Here is a 24,333-nt window from a genome sequence, read left to right as displayed (position 1 = left end):
CATCCAATCAGAGGACGTTTAACGTAGGTTTTATTTTTTTCCTAAAGTCTGTTATCGGACTCTGTGATTGGACAGAGCGGGAACTTCAAAAAGCAGGTAAACACACTTGTCTTGTTTAAAAATTGAAACTGCTAGAGTTCTCTGCGCACTTTGTCTCTGCGTTCTGCTGTTTGATGCAACTACACGACAAAGGTGAAAAACTCGATGTAAACATCTCGCAAACTTATTTTTTTTTTACACTAAAAATGCAGAAACGAACAAATCAAAAAAATAAATAATTTATCTTTTCGTACTTCAGATTATTTATGTCAGAATCATGAGAATGTCGTTCCAACCCAGTTGGTTCCATATTTGGACAATTCGAACCAAGTCAATTCGTTCCAACTGATTTTGTTCATTATTAATCAAACTTAATAATTTGTTTCAACTGATTCAGATTGAGTTTATTATTAATCAAACTCAACAATTTGTCCCAACTTTAACTTATAAAATTTTATAAGGCATTACCTGTGAATGGGGACGAAGGAATCTGGGTCCGTTCGCACCCATTCACGTTCGCTCCCTTTCACTTTCGCACCCAAAGTCTGTTCGCACACTACAAATGCACTACATGTTTGTGCCCAATTTTTATTGGTTTGTGTTTAATATGAGGCAGGCAGAACCTGTAAATGGGGACGAAGTCTGTATGAACTATTTTTTTGTAACTTAAATATTTGTCATATTTGTTAAAAAAAAAAGAAACGAAAATATCGTAACGTTTCCGATTTTTGTTCTGTTGTTAATAGGGATTTTAGTTGTGACGTCATATGCAATGTTAACAAAACAAAATCCACTATCATCAGGTAATGTTTTTTCATGTATCAAGGAATTATTAAAAATGAAATTAGTATTGCGTTCCTTCCTATTTTCTACAAGACTGATAAATATATATTTTATTCAAAGTTTCATACAAACGAGACCGGAAAAGGAAGTACATTGTAGATTTCTGCGCAGATGCAGGAATTCAAAACATGACATAAAAAAAAAAATTGAACGATTTTGAGTTCATTAGTCAGTACAATGAAAATTCGGGAAAATTTCCTGATTTTTCTACTGGTATTGAGGACTACATCCCCATAATACATGTAACTTTGTAATGAAGTTTTGGCAAGTGCATGTATTCCTATAAGTATATTTGTTGTCATTGTCTCATTATAAAGTGAGACAGCATTATTATTATTTAAGTTTTGGATAGTGTATTGTTAAAAAAAATAACTATCCTTTATAAATAAAGTGGGATTCTGTCAACGTTTTATTTTGTGTTGAATAACTCTTATTCATGTTTTGGTTAGCGTATCGCTCTAACTTTGTGTCAATCATTGACTTGTTTCAAAATAAAGTGAGATTCTGACTACGATTTTTTGTGCACATGATGAATAATATTTATCATGTTTTGGTTATATTTTATTGTTTCATTGTTTCAGATCAAAGGGACCAAACTTTTGTGTTTTTCATTTAAAATCTTCAATGTTTTACTTTACCAAGCTAAATAAATTTATACATTCAGTATTTAAACCTAAGCAATTTAGAACAACAATCATGATAAATTCAACTGGAATTTGAACTAAAATTGGGCGCAAACGTGTAGAGTGTGAACAGACCTTGGGTGCCAACTTGTAGGGTGTCAAAGTATATTGGGCGCGAACGGACCTGATACCGAGGACGAAGTCTGTATGATTTTTGTGGAGCCTTCAACTTTAGTCAAAAAAGCGAGTTTAAGCTATCCTACATTCCATTGTGGTTTAAAGTTTTTGAAATTTTAATAACTTTCTTAAACTATCATGACTATCCTGGATCTCTATCAAACTTGGACAGAAGCTTGTTTATGATCATGATGATCATAAGACAGTATCCAGAAGTAAATTTCTTAAAAATGAATTCCATTTTTTCCGTTTTTTACTTATAAATGGACTTAATTTTTCTGCGGGAAAACATAACCATGATAACATTTGATTCACTCTATTGTTAAAGTTTTTAAAATTTTAATAACTTTCTTAAACAATCCTTGGTTTGTACCAAACTTGGACAGAAGCTTGTTTGTGATCATTAGATAGTTTCCAAAAGTAAATGTTGTAAAACGATAAATCCATTTTTCTGTATTTTACTTTAAATGGACTTAGATTTTCTGCTAGGAAACAACACATTCACTCTGTGGTTTAACAGTTAATTTTTTTTTTAATTTTTATAACTTTCTTATACTATACCAAACTTGTACAGAAGCTTGTTTATCATTGTTTATGAGCAAAAGCTAGTATCTAGAAGGAAATTTTGTGAATATTTTGTACCTGTTTATCTGTATTTTACTTATAAATGGACTTAGTTTTTCTTTCAGTTAACATTACATCCATAAAGTAATTTTTATTAGATTCATCCTGGATTTTTTCCAAACTTGGACAAAAGCTTCTTACAATCAAAAGATAGTATCAAGCGGAATATTTTTATTGATTTTTTCCCTCATTTTTGTTCAGCCTGCAATTTACAGCAAAAGTAGGCGAGACAATGGGTTCCGCGGAACCCTTACAATTTTTTTTTTAAATCAAACATGTTAAAATTAGAAACAGAAATTCTGTAACATTTCTGATTTTAGTTCTGTTGTTCATTGTTGTAAGGGATTTTAGTTGTGACGTTATTTAAGATATGAGGTCATATTCAATGTAAACAAAGAAACGCTCGGTTCACGGAACATTGAAAATGATATTGCGGATTGGGTACATGTTTATTCAATAAAACTCTTTTATTAGGAAGCTTGTTTCAGTACTAATGATAAAACAAAGTCTTGTGAGTATTCTTGTGAAAATTTCAATTTTTCAAAACTAAAATCCCTTGTTTACAAAATATATGTAATACCCCTGATTATTAAACTGGATATAGACATAATAGACATAATCTCTAATTCATATTTTGATATTTGATTTTAGTTTGAAATGGGTGGTACACACACAAGGATAGAACAAAATGAAGATGCCCTTACACCTCCACGTCAGGGACCACATACGAGAGTCCTGGAGTTTGACCCACGATCTCCTACAACAGAAATAGCAAGGACACCAATTGTAGTAGACAAGACACCAGATGGATTGCTAGACCCTAGATCTCCAACACCAGGAGTTCTCAGGACACCAATTCCTGATTATCATGGTACAAATTAATACAAAATCATTATCAGTCAGGGAAACTTAATTATTTTATAAATTATTTGAAGTCACTAGCTTATAGAATTGATATAAGAAGATGTGGTATGAGTGCCAATGAATGAGACAACTCTCCATCAAAATCACAATTTATAAAAATAAACCATTATAGGTAAAAGTATGGTCTTCAACACAGTGCCTGAACATGCTTTTAAAATGTTTAAGGAAATTACATGATTGGACAATTTTTTTTCCCCATAAAAGTTTTTTATAGATAAAATTCTGTTGCATTCACTCCAAACTTGAAGGACCTACCAGTACCTTAATTCATGTAATGTCTCGGGTTGTATTTGTAACCTATTTGAATTACATCTGTTAACATGGTTAAGGGTCATTGTTTATTTTTTGGTGTCAACTAATCAATTACACTTCAGTGCTTCTTGTCAACTGAATGATCTTTAATTAATCAACATCAGTTTTTTTTAATTTGAAAATCCTCTCAAGAAAAACATTTGAAAAGTTGGTTAGTTAGGATTACTCTTTTTGCTGATCAATGCATGCTATAAACCTTTAAAATGAAATGTTACGAGCATGATTTTTGTGATCCGTGCACTGAGCAAAGTTTTATGAGTTCACGGCCAGGGGTTGAAGGCATAACACTTTGTTTAGTGCTCAGAGCACAAAAATTGTGCTTGAAACAAGAAATCCAGCAATTTAATTTGGTGATTTTTGAGTAAGAGTACAAAATACTGACTTGAAAGTTTTATGACTTCAAGGCCTGATAGCATGGATAGGCATTGAATGAAACTCAAGTATTTATTATTGTTGGCATTATAATCATCAAAGTATATAATTTTGCTATCATCTTTTGTCTCATTTATTGACTGATGTCAGCAATACTCAACATGTCTTTCATGATGGTGAAAGCATGTCTATGTCAATGTATTGAAGGTTTACAAGATGATATATTTTATTTCCAAAAGTGGACCCAATACGGGCACAATCAGTACATTGATTTTTTTATCACAATTGCAATTACAAGTTTGTTTCAATGGGAAAATTGCTATTTCTAACTGAATTGTATAATATCAAAAATATGGAACTATTTAATTGAATAGACCACTTTCGAGTTCATCCGTCACCAGAAAAAACTGGTCAATTATACGCCCCTTTATGATGTCATTTACCAGATAGAGGGGGTCGCCTGTATCCCTGCACTATTTACGTTCATCAAGCGTCTATGTGATTGTCAGTGTGCAGGATAAACTAGAAATAATGGTTGTTCTGTAGGTACTTAATTACAATTCCCCAATGACAGCAATGCTGATGGTCAATTTTGTGAAATCAATTTGTCGAATAATTTGTACAATATAGAATTATAGTTTTCCAACCACTCGCTCAACATTGGAATGGAAGTGACGACGCCCCTAAACGCACAAATGTCGTTCACTAAAACCAGAGTTTTTGTCACAACTTTTGAGGGAAATGCATCAAACTCGAAAGTTGTCTATTGACATTGATTCTTTTTTTAATGTTTGCAGGGAAATTTGATGATATTCAAGAGAATAATCTGATGCATGACCAAATGGTTGAAGACGCATTCGCAGATGCAATGGCTGAAATGGAAGATCAAGCTAATGACCAACAACAGCTGTTATTGGAACATAACACAGAAAATATACCTCAGTTTCAGAAATTAACCATTAAAGAAGATAAAATGTTGGCAGTGGAATCTAATAAACGTTTTTATCATGGTAATAGCATTATTCAAGTGACTTATTCCTTAGCAGTGTTGTAACTACATTTTTTGTAAATATAAATCATCATTAATTCTTCCATTATAGGACTAAGACTGTTTGTTGCCATCAAGATGTTTTTGGTTTTGTTTTACTGTCTCATTGAAATATACCTCACATCAGCTTTTATTTTAAAAAAAATCTATTAGAACTTCATGTATAACAGGCATATTATATGACATAGTTTATCTGTATACTGTGCCTCAGTGGTGACTGGTCATAGTAGTTTAACTTCTGTGTCACTAGTCTGTCAACACTGAGAATTTGAGTTTCAATACTGCATGTGGCAGGTGCACTCAACTCTGAACCTAATTGACTGGATTTGTCAGTTTTTCTACTGAACTTAAGTGACGGTTGGTGGTTCACTCTAGGCACTCTGTCATTTTCCATCAATAAAAAATTACCAGCAGAAAATACCACATTCGAGCTGAAAGTTGCATTTAACACTAATCAATCAATCATCTGCAAATAAACTCATCATAGATACCAGGACTAAATTTCAAATATACGCCAGACGCACGTTTCGTCTACAAAAGACTCATCAGTGACGCTCGAATACAAAAATATTAAAAAACCACAAAGTATGAAGTTGAAGAGCATTGAGGACCAAAATTCCTAAAAGTTTTGCCAAATCCAGTAAACTGATATTAATAACTTGGTAGAAAAACAAAATTGCTGTATATGAATTTCATAACCATGATAACAATCTAAAGAGGAGGGTCACAATGGTAATATTTTTTAGTAGTGGTTGAACAGTACAGTTTTGGTTATTTTGTTAAATCACAGATGACACCAATGGTTACTAATCTCATTTGCCTTTGTTAAGAAATATATTGTTGTTTTTTTTTTTTAATCAAACTATGTTTTCTTTTTTTTCTAGATAAAGATGTCACTATTCTGCCAAAGAAGACAAGAGCACCACAACCTAAGCAGCTGTTTTCTAATAAAAACATCTCGTCTATCAATAAAGACCTTACTCGTTCACCATTATCTACAAGAAACATTGACATGAACTCACCACTGAACATTGTACAGAAAAAACAATCAAAGAAAGTAGAAAAAGCCAGATCTTGTAACTTGGAGGCTATGACCAGATTCAAAGTAGAAGAAAAAGAGAATCTGCACTCATGATATGTTATTATATTGCAAAATCCCTATTGTATACATTTTTACTGTGTGTTATAAAACATGTTGAACAGACAATATTTTCATTCCTAAAATCGTATTTACATGGCAATACTTTTTTGTTGTTCTCTGTACAAAGGGTTTTCTTTACTTTTTTTTCTTGTATTGATATTTATTCATTTCAGGGTTTTGTTTAATCATGATAGCAGAAATATAATATTCTATTAAAAGTGTTTGTTTAAGTATCATTCAACATTTACATGTATATGCCCTCACTTGGGATATAGTACAGGGGCATTTAATAATATATTATTGTATATGCTTATCAGGTTAAAGTTTTGGTTAAAGGAAATTTGTGTTTACATCAACACCATAACTTGTATATTTACAATGTAAAGGACAAACAGCAAGTTGTCAATAATATTTTGTTAATATATGATATGGTTGATGTTACAACAATTTAGTTATATAAGTAATTTATTCTTCCCAATTAGAATACCAACAAGTCTTAGAAAATGTACTTTTCAATTTGAGCAAAGAAATTTAAAAACTTGTACATTTTGTTACAGTGATGGATATGTGGGAATATTTGTATTATGAAGTAATAATGATTTTTTTGGTAGACTTTTATTATTTTTAAATGTCAAATAATATTGTGTATATGATAAACAAGAGGCACTGGGAATATAATATTTAATATTGTACAAGTTAAGTTCATACATTGTTTTACATTGTATCTTTTACACTGTTTACCTCCTTCTGTAGCAAGTACTTTCTTCTAAGTTCAGAATGGTTATCAGTATTAGCTGAAGTCATCCTTGTTCTTAAACTACAGAAGAGATTAAAATGGATATGGGAGGTAAAGTAAGAACCCAACACCCTCACTAAAATTAATTTTGCTCGTTTAATTTTCATAAAATTTTCCTTGACTCTTTGACAAAAATATAAAAATATCAAAAAACTTTGAACTAAACACTTTATCATAAAAAAATTATTGGGCATATAGCAGTTTGACTTAAACCAATTTTTATCAATAACATGAATGAATAAGAAGCTAAATTTGTCCTTGTTAGTAGAACGTCATTAAAACTTTCAGGTGTTTTTAACAGAGTTATCTCCCTGTAGTGTTATATACCATCTTAACCAAGACAGGAAAGAAAAGACCTGCCAGCTACCAATCTAACATATCATTTAGATCACATCCATAGACAAAATAATATTGGTATCTCATTAATTGATCACATTTCATTCATTACTCATTCATTGATCATCTGTCATTCATTACTCATTCATTGATCATCTGTCATTCATTACTCATTCGTTAAACACATGTCATTCATTACTCACTCATAGATTACATGTCATTAATAATTCATATTCAGTTCATGTCTGTTCATCAATAAACTCATTCATTACTCATTCATAGATCACATGTCATTTGTAACTCATTCATAGATCACATGTCATTTGTTACTCATTCTTTTTTCACCCATAGATCTGGTGTCGTCCATTACTCATTTATTTTTCACCCATAGATCACATGTCATTCAGAACTCATCAATAGATTATGTCATTCATTAATCATCCTTCGAGCACATATCTCATTACTCATTCATAGATCATAAGTGATTCACTTTTCATCAATAAATGCATTCATATATATCACATGTCAATCTTTACTCAATCATAGATCATACTTTAATGATAACACATCCTTATATCATTAACTATTCATCAATAAACTCATTCATAGATCATATGTCACTGATAATCATCAATAGATCACATGTCACTCATTTCTCATTAATAGATCACATGTTATTCATAACTCTCATCCAGAGATCACATTTCATCCATTCCTCATCCATAAATCATACAATTCATTACTAAAATGACAGATTAAATGTCATTCCTTACTCATTCATAGATCATGCATGTCATTCATTACTCATTCATATATCACATTTCATTAACTACTCATTCATTTCTCATACAAAAGTCACATGTCATTCATTCCTCATTCATTACTCATTCATATATCACATTTCATTCACTGCTCATTAATTTCTCATTCATTACTCATTCATAGCTCACATGCTGTTCATTACTCATTCATAGATCACATGTCATTCGTTACTCATTCATAGATCACATGCCATTCATTACTCATCCATATATCACATGCCATTTGTTACTCATTCATAGATCACATGTCATTCATCACTCATTCATTACTCATTCATAGATCACATGCCATTCATTACTCATTCATAGATCACATGTCATTCGTTACTCATTCATAGATCACATGCCATTCATTACTCATTCATAGATCACATGTCATTTATTACTCATTCATAGATCACATGCCATTCATTACTCATTCATAGATCACATGCCATTCATTACTCATTCATAGATCACATGCCATTCATAGATCACATGTCATTCATTACTCATTCATAGATCACATGTCATTCATTACTCTAACATAGTTCACATGTCATTCATTACTCATTCATATTTCACATTTCATTCACTACTCATTCATTACTCATTCAAAGGTTACATGTCATTCATTACTCATTCATAGATCACATGTCATGTAAGACTACTGTAGATGTCTCAGACAAATACAAAATGTCAATCCTGGTATCATTGATGAGTTTAATCATTACTCAGTTAGGGAACTTATCATACTCATTAGCAAGGTTCATCAGACTTTGAAATCATTTTCATGGTTCATGGTCAGCCTTTAAAGTGTGAATTAAGTCAGTTTTTCATTATCTATAAGCAACAGATTGACTATGGTTTAAGCAATTTTTGTAAGATGTACATTTCAGTCTTGCAGAGTTTATCTGACCATGACTAAATTTTCATAGTTAATGGTCAACATTAAACTTTTAGAGTTAATCCAGGTTTTCTGATAACATAAAAAGTATGTCAACTATTTATGAAGTATGAAATATATGTAAGGTGTACACATCTGTATGATATATTAATCTGACCTTTACTTCACTTTCATGTTTTATTGGTCAACAAGTTGTTTTACAGTTAGGTCAGTTTTTCAAATACTTTAAGCTATATATTGTATATGTAATGATTCAAAGGTAAAACAAGTTTTGCTGGTACTTATATAATTTCCTGAATGTCATTGCATGGTGAATAAATAAGTGTTGAGGGCTTTTGGTCGGGTCTGTTTCTCATTTAATAAAAACAAAGTTAACTATTGGTGTATGGAATGATTGTAAAGTGTACATGTCCCTCTAACCTTGAACTCATTGGTAGTGTTAGGTTTGTGTTGTAGCTATATATTAATAACTCACTTGTCTTCTCAAAGACGGCAACATACATGGTAGTCATGATCAGTAAAGCATGATAATTAGCATAAATTTAATCTGATTTCAAATCTTGATTACATAATGTAATTGTATTCTATTTCTCATTTATACTTGTGTATGATCTTATTATCATTAAGACCCTAATCCAGTGAGACTTTGTTTTCTTTGAAAAGCACAATTCATTGTCATCCTGTCTTTGAATTTGAAAAGGACTATCAGAGGTAACCAGAATAAATTATTTTTACTGTGTAATCAATTGTAATGTACATATTGTATAATAAAAATGAGCATAGGATATGATTTGTCTGTTACATATATATATGAAACTATTTGCCACATTTCAGTGTAAAATAAATATAGTTGTGAAAAACACTTTTTAAAGTTTTGTCCTTTTGTTATGTTAGATTCTGCCAGGCTTTATTCAGCTAAACCAGTAATGGTGGGGAAATTATAATTCAAATTATTTCCTTTCTCTTATTTCGGATGACTATATTTGGCGTATATAATGGTTTGAAGGTTTTCATGTCTGAAACATATACTAGTATACAAAACAAATAAACATATACTATTCATGAAAAAGCAATTTTAATGTGAGTATTCAATAACTGTTATGTATACACGTCCATCCTACAGACTTCATCCTAGTTAGACCTGTATTATCCACTGGTCAAATGTTTGAGTTCAATTCCTCCGATTCATTAAGCAATTGCTCAATCCCATTAGGAATATGGTATGAGTGTTAAGTGTACACGTGCTTCAGTCTAAGTTCATCTGACCTTGACCTCATTTCATGAATCTTTTATAAACAATGTTTGATTTCAGATGATTTCAGCAGTAAGTCTATTATATTTGGTTTATGAAATAGTTGTATGGTGGACAGGGTTAATTATACTTGTTTTCAGGTATCACTATTAAGTGTACAAGATGCCTGACGCATAATTATGCCTTCACCGAATTCGATATACCCATATTTCTGCTAGTTTATGATTACCTAGTATCATTCCTTGCAAATCTGGATAATTTGTTCATTTGGCAAACTCTTGCTATATCTTGTTATCTCAGTTCTAAAAGTTAATTAGTTTGCTGGTTCATTCTTTAGTTTGATATTAAAATCGTCTTTGTTTTAAGTCAAGTCCCATTCGTTTTTCTTCATCCTTACCGCAGCAAGTCTTTTTATCTCGTAGCTGGATTTGGCTACATAAGCTTTACCACCGACAGCGACACCTAGCTGAGGATGTAAAGTGTCTATGTATGGTAGTTTAGTTGGGGTTGAAGTTATATCACAGCTGTCACCATGGTAGGAGATCGGAACAATATCTACAAAACAAACACGAATTATTATTCAATTCAAATATATATTGCCAGCCATTAAACTACATATTTTTGCACTATGTGTGGATTTTGTACATAAGTTCACAGCTGACAAGGGAACAATTTTAAAAAAAATCATAGTGTTCAAAGGCGAATTGATAATATCCTCAAAATAAAAAAGTTCTATATAATGATTGAAAATGCATATAATATCCACCAAAAAGTATCTTTTCAAAACGTGAAAAAGATTGGATGGGCTATTTCTGATGTATTTGTCTGTATAAAACTATAATATCTTCAGTTACTTCAGTTCAGTTATGTCTTCGGTATATAAAGAATGTGAATACACGGATTAACGTTCATTCCGAATTATTCGACGTCAGAATATAATCAAACTCCAAAAAACTTAAAATACAGAAATTAGGCACAGCAACACACGTTTTGAAATGGTAAATGAATGGTTAAAGAACAAGTTTGATGAGACATTGTATTCATTGCTGAGTATATATATATAAAAACTACGTTCAAACCTATGATTGCGTTGGATAAAAAACCGCAATTTTTATACGTGTACATTTAATGCTAGGGATCGAAACGGTATTTGAAATGGCCATATACAAAGTACACTCATTTTTAGATAAACTCTTGAATTTTAAGAGTTAGTATAGGATGAACGGATCATATAAACCGGAGGGAAAATATGACACAAGCCCAAGCAAAAAAATATAAACTAGTCTAAATTGAAAACTATATATACGTTCAAACCTATGATTGCGTTGGATAAAAACCGCAATTTTTAGTCGTGTGCATGTAAAACCAATTTCGTTGTAGAAGGGTCTAAAAACAACACAAACAACATTTTCCAAAAGACCAAAAAAGTGAAAAAGTACATATAAACAAAACGCATTTGACTAATAGGTCGAACAACTGATGTTCTTTAACCCTGCTGACTGCCATTGGCGATTGCCTAATAAAATTGATCACAAGATGTTACAAAATGGATCTTAATATAAATTTAATACTAAACAGAAAAAATTTAATTTAAACATGTGTCCACGATGTTATGCCACAAACATACGATGACATCATGTCAATATTGTTTTAGTACACCAGATCCGGATTTCGACAATAAATATCTCTTCAGTAATGTTAGGGATCCAAACGGTATATGGAAGGCCATATACAAAGTACACTCATTTTTAGATAAACTCTTGAATTTTAAGAGTCAATGATGGTGATACATGGCTGTGTACATTATGTATATACAACTCGTCTAAACATCAACCCAACAATGTTAGATCTGTAAATTTGCATTATTTGACCACATGCAATTGACCATTCATTTTTAATGTTTTTAAAAAAGAAATGGTACATCGAAGGAAAGATTTTATAAGATCAACTGTATCAATGACAAGTTTTTTTTTTTCTCCACCACTAAAATACCATTCCCTTACTTTACCGCTGCTGGTAAAACGTTTCGTGGTAGCATACTGTTTATGTCCTTGCTTTATGTAGTACTTCTTTATTTAGAAATTAAATGCGTTAAATTTCTTATACTATATGAAATAGGTCTACTATATTTGGTGTATGGAAATATTTTATGATGTATATGTCAGTCTCGTAGGTTTTGTTTTACGATGACCTCATTTTCACGGTTCATTGCTTACTTGTAAGTTTTTGTGTTGTACGTGGACTGTTTTTATTTAATTATATCCAACAGATCAACTATACATGTTGTGTGAAAGGATTGTAAGCTCTACATGTCTATTTGGCATGGTTCATCTGACCTTGACCTCAATTTCATGGTTCATTGGTCAATGTTTATTTTTTTTTATTAAGTCTGTTTCCTAGAAACTGTAAGCTTTGTGTGAACTATATTTAGTGTTTTGATTGATTGTTTGGTGTACGTGTATTTCTTGTCTGGTTTATATGACCTTGACCTCATTCTTTTGGATCATTTTGTGGGATAGCTGTAATAAAGCTTTATATTCAGAACTACCAACATAAAATCAATGGTTAATAAAGAAGGTGAGACATTTAAGCGTGTGCACTCTTGCTTAATTGTCGCACTAATGTGTTTTGCATATTTATTTGGTTTTCCAAACATTTTGTCTCGAGAGCATATTCCATTAACATGTGTTGTATGTACGGTACTTATTTTCAAACAGTACACACTGTTTGTCAATTGCAATAATTTGAACATACGTTAACAGATAAAGTAGTGACGTAATACTTCTATAAGGTTGTCTGAATAACATACAAATTCTGTGTTTTTGCTTTGCTAACAAGGGTCTGTCGTTTCACTTTCAATTCAGGTTATTACTACAACAAATGAAAATTTATATCCTAAGCCATGAGAAGAAATTCGTCGGTTTCTTGTTTCCCCCGGAGTATTTCACATGTTATCAGCCTTTTCAAGCTGACTCTACGGTATTTTTTTTTATTTTGGAATGCTAGTTAATCAAGGTTATATGAACTATGTTGGATATGTGTATCATGGACAATCACATCACAACGCTTGTTTCAACTACACGTATCAAACCAGTCACTCCCTAACACTTAATGACGGTTGAAGTCTTATCCACTTATAGATATTAAATCAATATCAATTTCATCAACAAAAACCAAAAATGTAAAAAAACTAGATTATTGATAATATTTCATAGTGAAAGGAAGACAATATTACACTGTTTTAACTGTGGAGTATTTATTCATCGTCGCTAAGAAAGATAAATATTAGAGGTCTTTACTGTGATATTAAATCAATTTTTGTGAGTACAGAAATTATCACATGTTATTCTTCTTTCTTGGAAAAATTAAGTATAACAAAAAAAAAAAAATGTTATTACAAAAAAAGTATCATATATAGGCGTTTTTCAATAAAAAAAAAAAAGTACTTTCTTGTCCCAGCCACTTTTAAAAAAATGTCTTTGATCTTTGCAAGTACTTTTTTGTGCAGTCAGTACATTTAATTAGATTTAAAAATTTAAAGCAAAGAAACAGTTTAATTTTTAGAGGGATTGATAAGATATTGATTCCTGAATGGTCCAAAACAACCATAATGGCATGTCCCTAGACCGCCTGTTCAACATTCGTACTCATACTCATACATAAAATATCGTAAACAAGTGTAAAAATAGATGTTATTTTCACTTAATATAAGTTTTTTAATGATTCAAAGGTATGTTTAGAGCCAACACAGCTTTTAACATAGAACTTTTAATTTCAGAAGGTGTGTCCCTGACAAAATGTCCACTACGAAACGAAGTAATTAAGATTTGCTAATAAACAGTTTTATAAAATCAATGTAATTTGTGTTTGCAAGAGATATAAACATTAAGGTCTTACAAAAGAAGCGATGCCTTTATAACGGCAATTGAATTGTTGGTAAGAAAAATTGAGCACATCAAATGGATCAGAGTGATACCGTATTTTTGTTAATGTCCACTACGAAACGGGTCAAATCTCCTTCAGTATCTGGTTTTAAAAGTATGAAAAAAATATCAGTGTACAGCTTCATACATGCTTTGATGAATACAATCAGTCTTGTTGTGGGAGGGGGTGGGGTAAAACATGTGAATATGTCCCCTACGAAACGGTCACCTACGAAAAAAGTATGGGAGAAAAACGTTTCGAAGTGGACACAACCACTACCATGCAGTGTTTTTTGCTCTTTTTCAATTATATTCGTGCAAAACAAATAACAAGGATTTTCATGTAATTTTTATTATGTTTTTATTAACAAAGAATAGGGTTGATGTTAACAACGAAACTTTTTGTCCACTACGAAACGCACCAAAATGTCCTCTACGTAACAAGAGTTGTACCTTTATATGTGAAGTACTGTCTAATATTTATCGATAAAAAAAGGTTCTCGTATTCAGACAAAAATGAGATTTTTCTAGTATATAAAGTAAACAAACTGAAATGTCTTAAGAAAACGTTTAAAATTGCAAAAATATGTGTGTAAAGAAGCACTTTCGTAGGGGACAAAAGTCCCCTACGAAACAGTACACAAATTATGAAAATGATATCCTTTTAAGGAGTATTTAAGATTGCACGTTTTGTTAACAAACAGGTCTATAATAGAGGTATTCAAAATAACTCTTGAAATTACATTTTAGACAAGTTGACTTTCCATTTTTTTTAGGTCTGAAAGTTACGCTTTTATTGAAAAATGCCCATATACAAAACGTTTATTTGTTACATTTAAAGAGTATAATTTGAAGGTGTTATATTATGTGCTTCAATTGACTGTTGATAAAATTTGTATTTTTTTTCCCTATTTGACGTTTGCTTATTAAAAGTTATATCTCGTCTCTATAATTTAAAGATATACCATCTTTGATAAGTGTTTTGTATTACTATGCATTTTCACTTCTGTTCTCGTACTATGAACAGCAAATTTATTCATTTTTCAAAAAAACTATTTCTGTTCTCAAACAACAAAATCATTTTAATTTACCTGTGTACATTTTTCTGTTTTGCGACATATTTTCAAGGTTATGGTTGTCTTTCCGAACTCGTTTAGAATCTCGACCACCACTCATTTTATTCATTTTCTATTTACATTGTTTCGTAGATTACATTGATTCGTTCTGTGTATACTCACTTGTATGATTTAATATGTCTTTTGATTGAGTAAAACCATTTGAATTGATATTTCATGGTGTGTCTTTCTCTGTTGTAATGCAACGCTATGGTTGCAGGTGGTGAGGGTGAAGGTGGGTACTTAATAATCGTTAAAATCCGATGCATATGTTTGCATCATTCAGGAAACTGATGTTAAGTGATTGACTTTTGTTGATGCGGGTTATAAGTGTTTTCGTTTTTATAAAGATTAGAACGTTGGTTTTCCCGTTTGAAATGTTTAACACTAATCAATTTTTGGGAGCTCTCAATAGGTGGATGTTCGGTGTGAGCCAATGCTCCGTGTTGAAGGCGGCACTTCGACCTATAATGGTTTACATTTACAAATTGTGACTTTAACACTTTTGTATATCTACTCAAACAACCCATAGAACGAAAGACTTTATTCTTGTTAATATAGTGTCTGTTTATTTACAAACACGTGTTATCACTTATATTTTAACACTGCACAATACCATGATTTTCACAGACTGCACAACTAATTCTTTCCCCTCACTTTATCTGTTGGATAATCTGATTTACACTTATGTCTGGGAGATCATGATTTGATTGTTAGTTGTTATGCCTTTGAACTAGCTTTCAATAACTGCAAATACTGTTTAAATTTTTTTTGGGGACTATTGTCTTTATGTTAGCTGGGTTTAATTTGGTGCTTCGTGTATATATGCAAACAAAAGGAACATAAGTATACCGCTGTTTGAAAGTAATTAATCTATCGATTTAGTAAAAATAAATCCGGGTTTCAAACTGAAACCCATGAAAACACATCAACTTTTAATAGACGAAAACAACGAAACAATAAAACACAAAGTGCAACATAAATCAAACGACAATGCAACTCACAAAGAAACAAACTATAAAATAACAACTGGCATTTTCCCTGACTTGTTAAAGGACATTTGAAACAAAAACATAAATGGTGGATAGAACCTTGTTTTGTGGCTATCCAAAACCTCTCGCTTGTATGTCAAGTTTTGATATGTCACTAAAATGACAACATTACATAACAAGACTACAGTACAAATAAATGTAAGCACATTTAGGATAGTGAAATACACAAATAAACATTACAATAGTACATACTTATTGTTAAAAATGTACCAGGCTTACGTATTCTTTATTTTTCCGTCAATATTTTAGTGTTTGTTATCATAAGCTGTCTGGCATTCTTGTTTTAGTTTATTGTTTGGCATACATTAGGTCGTTAATTTTATCTTTTGCATTATTTGAATTATTTGAAATTTTGTCCTTTTATTCCTTTATATACTATCTTGATTTTGCTCATTGTTGCGGGTCCACGTCGATGAGAAATTAAAGTTTTATTCATACGCTTAAAATTGCTTGATAACAGGTATTCGATCGACAGAATCATAATATACAAATCATTTACTGTGCAAATTATGTATGATTTTTTTAATGAAGATTTTGACAAAAATATAACCATACATGTTTGAAACTAATTATTATATATTTTGGAAACTATTGAGTGAAAACAAGCTAAATATTCATTACATTTGACAAATTGTCCGGTTTCCTGTTGTCAGATATTCTATGATAAAAATCAAAGTTTTTGATTTACAATAGTAATTTCAAGTTGTGACATTTTATCTGATCTCGTTTACATTCATGTTTGATCAGTTAAAAATAGAGTTGGAAAATCTTCCGGTTTCTCATTTTTTGTAAGAAGTTTCTACAAAATACTTATTTCTAGTTATGATATTTGGTTTGTTGCAATTTTTCAAAATAAATAAACTAGACTGAAAGCCACCAGCCATCGATGTTAACAAATTTTCATGGATAAATATAAAACCGACACATTTATCACAATATTTGTTAAATTTGACATTAAAATTCACATTTTGAAATTATAATTATAATTTATAAATTATAATGAATAGTATACTGTAATGTGTTTTCATATGAAACGAGTGACCGATGAAATATAATATTAATCCAATTCTTTAACCAATGCATACATAAATCATGAACTTAGTCTTCTGTGCTCGATTTTATTATATTTTTTTTCGCATACATTTTGTATAATCGTCAAAAAATATTTTAATTGGTCAGTGTTGTTTTAAAAACATGGCAGCTAATTAATGATCGTGTAATGAAGCCGAAGTTTAACCATTGTCACCCGTTTTTAAACAATCAACAAAGAAGCATGGATGTTCAAGTCAGCACGTGTATAACAGGTTCAATAATTTATAGTTATCTTGATGAAGGAGCGATGTTTACGTTTAGTTTTCTATTTGCACCTGCGTACTGTGAACACCTGATTTTTGCGAGAAAGGTCACGCTGAGGTAACAGCATACGGAAAACATGTCGGTGAATTGTTTGCTAAAATCAAGCAATTAAAAAATAGTTAACTTCTTAATTTGACAAACATTGTAGAATTTTCTTGAGAAAAAGGTATATGTACATAAGTTTTATAATAAAAACCAGCCCTTTAATTAAAAAAAAAAACAAACATATGCATAATGTTCTTTTTTTATTTAAAATAAACTGACAACGGCATCACTAAAAAAGGAAAAAGACAGACAAACATACAAACAAACAAACACAATAAAGAAAACTAAAGATTGAGAAAAACGAACTCAACCATACACTTGGGTGGTCTCATGTTCTCCCGAAGGGTAATATAATTAACCCATTTCAACCTCAATTGTATTAAGTACGCCAAACTCGGTCGTCGATTTCAAATAACCTCTTAGTGAAGCTCGAATTTAAAAAGTTCCGGAGCCATTTTATGTACGAAGTTACATTTCATTATGGATCAGATAATGCTAAATATAACCAAAGTATTCCATTCCTTGAGTAGAAATTCTTATTGTTACGAAATTTTTACAGATGGGTTAACAATTTACAAATTTACCAATTACCCATATCAATGATAGTCCATGTTGACACATATTTACTGTAGTTATATATATTTTCTGCCTCAGTTTTCATATTGGTATGCTCAGTCAGCACTTAACTAAAACTCAATTAACAATAATTGCCAAGGAGTGACTACATACGATTTAAGTAGAAGTAGCAGGACTGTTGCACTGCTTTTTCTTTTTATTCTTATAATATATCATTTATATATTCTCTATTTTGAAATAAAGAAGGAAATGTCTTCTCACTTCTGTAAGTATTCCTTTCTGTGTCATAAGAAAACAACCGGCTTTGACTTAATGCAAATAACCATTATTTGTTTTCCATGAGTTTTCTATATTATCATGGAAGTATTATATTGACAGGAACTTCAAAGAAAAAAATAAGAACATTCACATCCCCGCCGATTTCTTTAAAATTTGTTCTTACATTTATTCAATAAAGATCTTGAAAAATGCTTGTTACTTACAACAATTATAGCCCAAAAGAAATCTCGGAACCCTAACCCTAACTCTAACCCCAACCCTATTCATACCTCTAACCCTCTGACCTTTCTTTTAAAATACATTTCATATCTCAACCTCAATCTGTGACATTTTATTTTAAAGAATTTAGTTATTGTACCCCTAGCCTATGTGCATTTTTTTGCATGAAATGTCTAGAACCTGGTTGAAACTATTCTGATAACAAATTACAAGCATGTCATAATACCATATATGTAAAGTTTAGTAGTTAATAATTCTAGCTTTCAAAACAATATAAAATATATAATTCTTTCTCTGTCTCCAGTCCACATTTTACTCCATGCCTATATATCAATAAAAGTTCACAATTTTTACCATAGATAGTCAATTTAAAAATCTTTTCACAACAATATCGTATCTAATCATATATACATAACTTAGCTAATATAAGAACTAGAAGTGTATAAACAAATCCATATTTCAAATGTTGTATACATGAAGTAGCCAGTTTAATATAAGAATCCACAAAAAGTTTAGGCGAACTGACTGCTAACATTTTGTTCTTTTATAACGGGTAGGCACATTTATTTTATCTATACCAAATACCTTCATAATAATAAAATCATAGCCTGTACAAGTTAAATTATCTGTTTTAGGACTCATGGGTTGGACATTTTTCATGGGTTTGACATTTTTCTCTGTTTTTTTGTCACTTGAGCATCGATATGCTAAATTATACTGCTGCCTGCGTGAATATGGAATCTCTATTAGATATTTATGATTTAAAACACTATTGTAAGTTATGTTGAGTTACATTTGTATGTCTTGCTTGTGTTTTTATGCCGGGTCACATAAAACACACACACTGTCCAACAACAATATTCATCAAGGATCTATGAGTAAATATAAGCACTGTTTAACCACTTGCATTAAAAATACATAAACATGAAATATGGTACGAGTGACAATAAGACAACTCTCTATCCAAGTCACAATGTATAACCGTTACGACCTTCAAAATGGACTATTTGCTCACACTGAACAGCAAGCTATAAATGAACGAAAATGATTAGTGTAATGAAACAAATAAAACTGGAAAAACAAAGGTACAAGCTATACAAAAAACGAGAACATATTATGAACAACACCAACAAATAACAACAACAAACAGTAAACTTTATTTACAAAACTAATAAATTTGTTGTTCGCCGTGCAAGTACATCGTCATACTTAATAAGGTAGTATATTTTAATAAATATTGATAAGAGATATAAATAAAAGAATTAAACATACAGATGCAATACAAAATATGCCAACAGATTACATTTATTGACACGAAAGTAAGATTTAAGGGTATTCGCAGTTACTGAAAGCTAGTTTAAATCCGTAAATGATTAATATCTAAAAAAAAAGTATGCATACACCACAGACTAAAATTTTTAAAACACGTTAAAGGAATTAAGTGTTATAACGTCATGGACTGTCAAAGCAAACATTAATTGTGCAATGCTAAAACAAAATATCGACAGTATGATCGTTAAGATAATAAATATGTAGCATCTTATATAATGAATATGTTACAGTAAATAGGAGAAATTAGGAATCACATGTAATTACTAAAATTTAGGAATTACATGTACTTAGTAAATACTAGTAATTCCTGAAACGGCCCGGTTATAACCAGTAATTACTAATTTTAAAATGAATTTTTACACCTATTTACTAACTGTTAAAAGAATGTTGTAAAATGGTCAGCTAATCAAAAGTTATGGTAAAACCAACTATAGTACATCTGTGAGTACTCTTAAAAGTGTTTAGCCTAAAATGTACCTTTCTGTTACAGGAGCATTAGCTACGAGATATACAAAAAACAAAATATGATTTATTTTTGTTCAATCATTAATGAAAATGATATAGTGAAATTATATTTTTAGCAGTCAATCTGGTACTGGTGCACTTGTAAGTGTGAATAATTAGACCTCAATGAATACGTAGGCATGTGACATACATGGCATTATCGAATGTCTATCAGCAAAATGAGGTGACGAAATTGCCTATAAACTCCTCACAATTTAATGCATTTCTCAAAATTGGATTGATATCATTGTCTTGCATACTGAAAATAATTTTTAGGGATCTTCAAAACTGTTAAAACAACCATTTTCCAGTTTCAGTTCACAAACACTAAATAGTATACACTTTTGGTGTGCCTTATATTCCTTAATCCTTAATTAAGTTAGCCCTAAAATACCTTCCATTTTACTTTCTTATTTGGTATCTTGAATTATATCTTTAATTTTATAACAAAAATATCAAGTTAGTAAATAGCTGTAAAAATTACCCAAAAAATCAGTGAATACCAGTAATCACTGAAACAACTAGTAAATACATGTAATTACTAAATTGGCTAGTAATTACAGGTATTTACTGAAATGTTTAGTAATTACGTGTAATTCCTAGTTTAACCTATTTACTGTAATATATATAAAGAAATCTGTAGATAAACACTAAACGTGAATATGTATATAGCAAAAGAAAAAATTAAAAAAGAATACAATTTTTTTTTAGTTTGTTGGTGACAAAATCGATGTAAGTACCATCGTAAGCAATACTCATTTACATAATAAAATGCCTGTACATTTTATTAAACCTATTCATCGATATGGGATGTTGAGTTTATAAACAGATATTTTACCATTTTTCGGTATCGCACTATACAAACGTTTGAAATCGGTTTGTTGGTGCTCAAGTCAATATAGTACTTCATTGGTTTTATCCTTTAAAAAACTTGATTAGGGACTATCCGTTTTGAATTTCCATCAGAGTTCAGTATTTGATGATTCTACTTTTTATGATATATCTGACAGTCCGTTACTATGATGCACGATGACAATACTGTAGATTTAATTATTTGATAACAAGCATATAGAAAATGTGTTCTATCTAAATTCATGGTTCTCTGATGACGGTGAATCCAGAAAAGCGCGTCGAAACAATGAAATTGATGACGTTTTTATATTTTTCTTATAAACGTCATATAACCTCAGCACTTGTTCCCTGTGCTATGTTTCAGACAGGAAAGAAATACCGTGACTTTGAAATTGCGAGGATCGTGTGTAACAGTTTCTTCTGTAAAACTCATTGTTTCAATTTTTTATAATATTAAGTTTCTACTTTGCTCACACATGGTTAGCCTTTTATGAAGTTTGCTATCCTAAAATTTCATATAGCACTTTACATTGAGTATCCATGGCTTTCCCATATGTCTGCTCGAACCTTCATGGTGACGATGAATACTGAAAAGCGCACCAGCAGCAACATTTTACAGGACTGTACTTTTTTAAGTACAAAAATGTAAGCGATATATAGCTTGCACATGTTTCATTTCTGCAAGTGTTCCTAATTTCTTTGAATATTATACTGGTTAGAAATCTAAAAAAGGTTAAATAGTTATCGTCAGCCTTTTATGATAATGTTGTGTGTATTTTTATATATGGTTTAATATGATATAAACAGTAAACGATAATAAACGACAATACTGACTGTTGTTATTCCTTTCTTTTTTTTTTTTTTTTACAAAAAAGCATACACAAATACAGGGATAGACGCTTATGTTTTTTTTTTATTTTCCTTTGTAACAGTTTTGGTATTTTATAAAGCATCTTTATTAATGTGCATAGTGAACAACATGTACACATACATCACGATTAATGTTACAACATGAACAATGAGTATGATCAACAGTCTGACTGCAGAGGAATACGAAAACCCTTCAGCAAAATAGGTAAGTACACACTTACTTATCAATTGTTTGCATTTCTAAGTAACGACACTAGTTTCTTTATTTTGCGTTTGAATTTGTGTCACTTTCGTAAAAAAAAGTAGAAATGTCAACTTACAAAACTTAACAAAACTAGGACATCTAAAGTAAATTCAACTCATCTTTTAACGACGACACATGCATTTTGAGTTAAACGAAATCTAGGCTCGGTATTGTTTCATTTCGAAGACTTACAGCTTGCTTTACTATCGTCATTTAGAGTTGGGTGATTTGTACAGTGTTTTGCTAAATGTTAATAAATATATCTATAACAGCGCGCTAGAGAAAAAAAGTTGGAAATAAATTTAAACAAAATTGAATTAAGATTGTGCATTCTATGTTAGATAAAGGTGGACGTTGAACGTCTAGAACGACAATGTTTAATGACATTTCAGATATACAGATGGGTGCACTCCTAACCTGTACAGCAAGTTAACTTGATAACCAGTCATTTGGACTGGTCAAAGTTAACCTGTGACCAAATATAGGACTGCTCTGACCAGTCCTAGGACCAAAATCTAGTTAACTTGAAAAGCGGACTTGGTCCTAGGACTGTTTTTATGTCTGCCAAAAAGTTAACTTGGAAACAGGTCCGCTATTGATATAAGTTAACTTCGAACCAGTCCTGTCATAAGTTAACATAAGTTAACTTCGGAACCAGTCCTGTTATAAAGTTAACATAAGTTAACTTGGAAACCGGTCCTGCCACAAAGTTAACTTCTGCTTGGACAAATCCGATCAAAACCAGACCTGTTCCCAAGTTAACTTTTGACTGGTCTGCTCTACACTAAGTTAACTTGTAACCAGGACCGCTCTTCGTTGATTTAAAAAAAAATATCTTTTTTTCGTAGTATAAACATCGAAAATAAAGTAATTTGAAAATTAATACTTCCGTTTTATGAACAGGATTAAATACAAATATTTGAAAATAAGTACGCACAGAACGTAACACAAATTTATCTGTGATCTGACAATCTATCTTTTATAAAAACGATATCGGTTACAATGATAACAGGCACTGAATATATATATATATATTCCGAGATCAAAATCAATCATATTATGTATATTTTTTAAAAGAAGTATATTTGATGTTAGGTGTATACGTCCTTGTTAGTTATACATCCTTGAACTATGCATCCACAATCAGCAATAGTTTAATTCATTTAAATAATGACTACAAATTTTTGCTCGCCTAACTTAAGGGTGCCAGCATGTCCTCTTTTTATTCAAAATACTGATACTAACAAAATTTCAGTAGTTTTGATGCCTGCAGTTGACCTGTACAACAAAATTATTTGACCGCATCCACCAAAACTGACCATATATGCACTTTAATTTGTAAATCTATATACCCGCATAGTAAATCAGCCATATTTTTTATGTCAGGATTCAATGTATAATACAATCATGACAATGGACAGCAAAATTGCAATAAAATAACAAAAAAGTTTTGTTCGCATAAATTTAGGATACCAGCATGTCCTCATTTTATTCAAAATATTGATACGTAACAAAATTTCAGTAGTTTCGATACCTCCAGCTGACGTGCACAACAAAATTATTTGACCGCATTACAAAAACTGACCATATGTGAACTTTAAATTGAAAATCTATATACCAGCATAGTAAATCAGCCTTATTTTTCATGTCAGGATTCAATGTATAATACAATCATGACAATGAACAGCAATATTGCAATAAAATAACAAAAAAGTTTTGTTCGCATAAATTTAGGATACCAGCATGTCCTCTTTTTACATAAAATACTGATA

General features: G+C 30.9%; 1 protein-coding gene across 3 annotated transcripts; it reads left to right on the top strand.

Annotated features, from left to right (window-relative positions):
- Position 1: 1 nt before the first annotated feature.
- LOC134693084 (uncharacterized) lies at positions 2–9,760 on the top strand. Of its 3 annotated transcripts, none has more exons than XM_063553792.1 (4): positions 2–96; positions 2,958–3,177; positions 4,712–4,924; positions 5,847–9,760. In XM_063553792.1, exons 2-4 carry the CDS (start codon positions 2,964–2,966, stop codon positions 6,095–6,097), a joined length of 678 nt encoding a protein of 225 aa, XP_063409862.1. In that variant the 5' UTR covers positions 2–96; positions 2,958–2,963; the 3' UTR covers positions 6,098–9,760. The 3 variants fall into 3 exon arrangements, with proteins under 3 accessions (XP_063409862.1, XP_063409861.1, XP_063409860.1); XM_063553791.1 differs by lacking the exon at positions 2–96 and adding an exon at positions 153–192 and having other exon boundaries at positions 5,847–9,758; XM_063553790.1 differs by lacking the exon at positions 2–96 and adding an exon at positions 160–206.
- Positions 9,761–24,333: the final 14,573 nt, after the last annotated feature.

Source organism: Mytilus trossulus, chromosome 12 (genome assembly GCF_036588685.1).
Source record: "Mytilus trossulus isolate FHL-02 chromosome 12, PNRI_Mtr1.1.1.hap1, whole genome shotgun sequence".
Classification (NCBI taxonomy): Eukaryota; Metazoa; Mollusca; class Bivalvia; order Mytilida; family Mytilidae; genus Mytilus; species Mytilus trossulus.
The sequence above is the reverse complement of the archived record's forward strand: the minus strand, read 5'-3'. Positions and strand labels throughout refer to the sequence as shown.